Raw genomic sequence first — 5,000 nt, forward strand, 5'->3', positions numbered from 1 at the left:
ACAGATGTTACAAGCTTAATGGGTATAAGTCTTAACCACAATACTAGTTGATCATTTGACTGCTGTGGCTATGAAAAATAGTCTTAATTATTTTGTCCTGTTAATTAAAGATAAACAAAACTTTTCTATGTGGTTCTTTGGTTTACTGCAAATGGTTGAAGGGATTTGTCATAAGGTCAGCACAGTCCTAATTAGTCTACAACATAATCGTCCCCTAACACTAAAATGGGCTTTCCCTTAAAATATTTATCATAAACTGAAGTTTACACCAAAATATCGTAGTTACTACAACTGTTATTTCTGTAAAGCAATAATAAGTTAATATGCATTTAAAAAGTACAATAATTTAAAAGGTGTCATTTCCAGATCTGAAGAAGTCAGTACTTAATATGCAGTTTCTAGTTATGATCAGCACTATAATATTTAATTGACTAGAAACTTTTTTGTGAATGCAATCCCCACAAAATGATTATTAAAAGTCCTGTAATCGCGAACAACTGGAAGTTTTATACATACAGTATATTATTATTATATACACTATTTATATACTTTTTTTCTTTATGTAGTGGTGGTCAAAACCAGGTTACCACAGTTTTATTGTAGTAACAACTTTATTAACTATGGCATTTTGGTGGAAACTGGTTACCTGGATAACCACTTCATATGCTAAAACAATCCGGTCCCAGCATTTGTATTCGTTTTCTTAAGTGCACAAAATGCACAGTATGCTGGGAGTTTCTTCAACAGGGCTCTCCATTACTGTGGACTTCTAGAAAGTGCTGCACATTTTTCACACTCACTAGTTTACATAATATGTATTTAAAACATTTCCAAAAGTATGTGCATGCACCACAGGAAATAACAATGTATTACCTCCTGGTGTTGTTGTCTTTCTTTTTTTTTTTTTTTTTTTTTTTGATGTTTCGTGAAAATTTCCACCTCATTTCAAATTCTGTACGGTGTTTAATAGATTCCACGGTGATAAAAAATGACATTTTTGTGACATTTTTAACAATTTGAAATAAAATGATTCCTTTGTCTTGCTAAGGCCATAATATTTTCACATTTTTTGGCATAGTTTGACAAAATACAGCTTTATTGGAAATAACACTCAATAAAAATATTCTGCTCAAGTGATATTTACTTTTAATTTTTGTCAACTATGTAGTTAAAAAGTACACAACATTTTTTGGGGGGGGATTAGGCCAAACAATTATTTGGTGTGGTGGAAATGATGGCATAACTGTTGGACAGTCCTAATGTTTGATGATTGATAGAAATACTGTCACCATAAATATTGAAATGGTTTATGTTGAGTTCACTTTGTTTAGATGGTCATTTTTTTAAACATTTAATAACTTTTTTAATTATGGATTTTCATAGTTTAATATTAAAAGTCTGCTGGGACATGGCAAAAATAGTTAAATAAATAGGCTACATAAAAGGATTTGAGAAGTACCCAAAAAATAATAATAATAATAATAATTATGAAGCCATTGTAAAAAAAAAAAAAAAAAATTAAGTAAAAATGGTTTTACTAAACCCCCGGGACAGGAAAGTGCCCGAAATTGAAAAAACACACTGTTATGTAGAAATATAAACTCGCAGGAACCGAGTCGTCATGTTGAGGACTTCAGGTAATTCTGCACTTCATCAGAAGCACCACTCTGCAGCCTCAGATGATGAGCAGAAGACAACGCGTACACTGAGGTGGCGATGGGATGCAGTGGTCCTGGTAATTACTTCAACATTTTGTTGTGCAATGTATAAATATTGAGCTCTTAGTTATTTCATCAGACAGCGGTCGGGTTTTTTTTTTTTTTTTTTCTCTCTGAAAGAGCTATTATTATAAAGGGGATGTGATCATTGGCTGTGGTTGATGGTACTGTGTCGCATTGCTGTACCAGCAGGCAGCCACAAGCAAGTGTGATGTGCATTAGCCATATGAACATATGCGTTTGCAGCCCATTTGTATTTACAACCAGAAGTGATACTGCATTATAACAAGATAGTGTTTTCATGTAAAATACAAAGGAGATTTTGTCGCGTATGAAGGTTGCTGGCGGCTCGACGCCTGCAATGCAGTACTGTCCGGGGAGAATAACCAAACGCAGATTCCTGCGTGCGTTAGCAGACACTGAAATAACTTTTTTAATTTAGAAGAACAACAATATCGGAATGGACAGAGAACAAGCTATAATGTTTTATATTGTCACAGTTGAGCGCGCTTCTCTGTGTCGCGACAAACTGAAACGCTCCCGTTAATCAACATAGCTGTCTATTGCAAGCGCGCGATGGTCGTGTCGCTACCGATGTACATGGTGTGAGGCGACAGTGACACGCATGGGCTCCCAATCAGAAGCCTTGGGCGATATGAATGCTGAGCAATTGTTAGGATTTTATTTTATTTATTTTTATTTCTGTCTCTGAATTTACATCTGTTTTACAATGAACATCATTAAGCTTTAGGGTCATTAAGCAAATGCATCATTATGAATGTGGTTATCTACATACACCCATAAAGACGCATTCAGCCCACTCAGCAATTCCTCACTGTGTTTCTGCAGCTGTGTGTGTGTGTGTGTGTGTTAGCCAACAAATGTCTTTAAAGAAAACAGTCTCTGTAGCACATAGTAGATTTTTGGTCATTCTGTCAAAAATCGGTGCTTTTTCCATTTGAATTATTATTATTATTATTATTATTATTATTTTTAAAGTAGTTTTTAACAAGTAACAAACATTATTCTATCAGACTTTAAGTGTTCAGAAATTGCACTCTGCCATTTTGAGCTAAATTTAAAATGTTTAATCAAAAACACATATATGTTGGGATATACAATATGTAACACTGTTGACGATAACAAGGTTTACTAATTTACAGTTCATTTAGCCATAACTAGATTTGCACTAAAGCTCATAACACTACTAAGTGTTTATTGTTAGTAGTTTTTTATTAGTAGAATTTAATGCTGATATTTCTACAAATATCCACTTTTTAATTGAGTAGTTTCGGAGACACTTACTTGTAGAGTTTACATCCTGAGAGGATGATGATGCCATATACAGTGCATCCGGAAAGTATTCACAGCGCTTCACTTTTTCCACATTTTGTTATGTTACAACCTTATTCCAAAATGGATTAAATTCATTATTTTCCTCAAAATTCTACAAACAATACCCCATAATGACAATGTGAAAGAAGTTTGTTTGAAATCTTTGCAAATTTATAAAAAAAGAAAAAAAAAGAATATATATATATATATATATATATATATATATATATATATATATATATATATATATATATATATATATATATAATTGTATAGCCTTCATTCCTCAAAACAATGACTGACTGATGAGTTTCTAGAGAAAGCTATATCTTCTTTTGCCATTTTTGACCTAATTTTTACTTTAAGACATGCCAGTCTATTGCATACTGTGGCAACTCAAAAGCAAACACAAAGACAATGTTAAGCTTTATTTAACGAACTAAATAGTTTTCAGCTGTGTTTGATATAATGGCAAGTGATTTTCTAGTACCAAATTAGCAATTTAGCATGATTACTCAAGGATAAGGTGTTGGAGTGATGGCTGCTAGAAATGGGGCCTGTCTAGATTTGTTCAAAAATGACTTTTTTCAAATAGTGATGGTGCTGTTTTTTACATCAGTAATGTCCTGACTATACTTTGTGATAAGCTGAATGCCACTTTGGTGAATTAAAGTACCAATTTCTTTCCTAAACAGCAAAATATGTACATTATTCCAAACCTTTGGCCACCAGTGTACATATACATACATATATATATATATATATATATATATATATATATATACATACTTACACTCACCATCCACTTTATTAGGTACACTTGAACACCTATTCATGCGATTATCTAATCAGCCAATCATGTGACAGCAGTACAATGCATAAAATCATGCATATGGGTGAGGAGCAGTTAATGTTCACATCAACCATCAGAATGGGGAAAAAATGTGATCTCAGTGATTTTGACTGTGGCATGATTTTTGGAGTCAGACAGGCTTGTTTGAGTATTTCTGTAACTGTTGATCTCCTGGGATTTTCATGCACAACAGTCTTTAGAATTTACTCTGAATGGTGCTAAAAAAAAAAAAAAAATATTCATCATGCAGCAGTTCTGTGGACAGAAACACCTTGTTGATGAAAGAGGTCAACAGAGAATGGCCAGACTGTTTTGAGCTGACAGAATGGCTATGGTAACTCAGATAACCACTCTGTACAATTGTAGTGAGCAGAATAGCATCTCAGAATGCACAACATGTCTAACTTTGAGGCAGATGGGCTACAACAGCAGAAGACCATGTCAGATTCCACTTCTGTCAGCCAAGAACAGAAAGCTGAGGATGCAGTTTTTTTTTTTTTTTTTTTTTTTAAATCAAAATGTGCGTATTTGTTAATACCCAAGGAGATGTTGGAAACCCTGGGCTGGGGCTGGGGATGGGGACAGGCTAAAAGGCATCCATATAAAAAAAGACAATGAAAAGAAAACACCTAAATATAAAATAAAGTTACTGGATTTTTTGCTGATATGTTAGAATAAAATTGCTTTTATTAATATTGACGGTAAAAAGCTTTACAAATTTACAATTCATTAAGCGAAAACTAGATTTGCGCTCAAGCTCATGACACTACTAAGTGTTTACCATGTATATTTATTTTAATTTTTTTACATCATGTATTCTTTACCTATTAGAGTATGGCAAATATGTAGTTGTCATTCAGTACCATGATCAGAGTGTTACTGTAATCCCTGGTCTTTCCTACCTTTTTAAATTAGAGAGCAATGGTGTCGTGACAAATCCACAGGCCTGTTGGGAACTAACATCTGACTCATCTTTTGGCAGGAATTTGTGCGGGCCATGTCGTGCTGATTTGAAGATAAATTAAAGCTCAAGTTTAGCTAAAGTATGATCAGTAACCCACTAACCTTGAGCTCCCATCACTGAGACTATGAGG

The 5,000-nt window shown here is 33.7% G+C and overlaps 2 protein-coding genes across 4 annotated transcripts in view; both read left to right on the forward strand.

The window, feature by feature from the left end:
- The window catches only part of LOC127428159 (transcription factor BTF3 homolog 4), a 3,501-nt gene extending 3,377 nt beyond the window's left edge, over positions 1–124 (forward strand). For both annotated transcript variants that reach the window (XM_051676289.1, XM_051676288.1), the window contains exon 6: positions 1–124. This exon is cut by the window's left edge and continues 215 nt beyond it. The gene's annotated coding sequence lies outside the window, so the exon portion shown is untranslated.
- Positions 125–1,665: 1,541 nt separating this feature from the next.
- The window catches only part of LOC127428140 (zinc finger FYVE domain-containing protein 9-like), a 23,933-nt gene continuing 20,598 nt past the window's right edge, over positions 1,666–5,000 (forward strand). For both annotated transcript variants that reach the window (XM_051676256.1, XM_051676257.1), the window contains exons 1-2: positions 1,666–1,735; positions 4,889–5,000. The exon at positions 4,889–5,000 is cut by the window's right edge and continues 501 nt beyond it. In XM_051676256.1, coding sequence (XP_051532216.1) covers positions 4,995–5,000 — 6 coding nt within the window. In that variant the 5' untranslated portion in view covers positions 1,666–1,735; positions 4,889–4,994. The remainder of the gene's footprint in view (positions 1,736–4,888) is intronic.

This window comes from Myxocyprinus asiaticus, chromosome 37, assembly GCF_019703515.2.
Source record: "Myxocyprinus asiaticus isolate MX2 ecotype Aquarium Trade chromosome 37, UBuf_Myxa_2, whole genome shotgun sequence".
Taxonomy (NCBI): Eukaryota; Metazoa; Chordata; class Actinopteri; order Cypriniformes; family Catostomidae; genus Myxocyprinus; species Myxocyprinus asiaticus.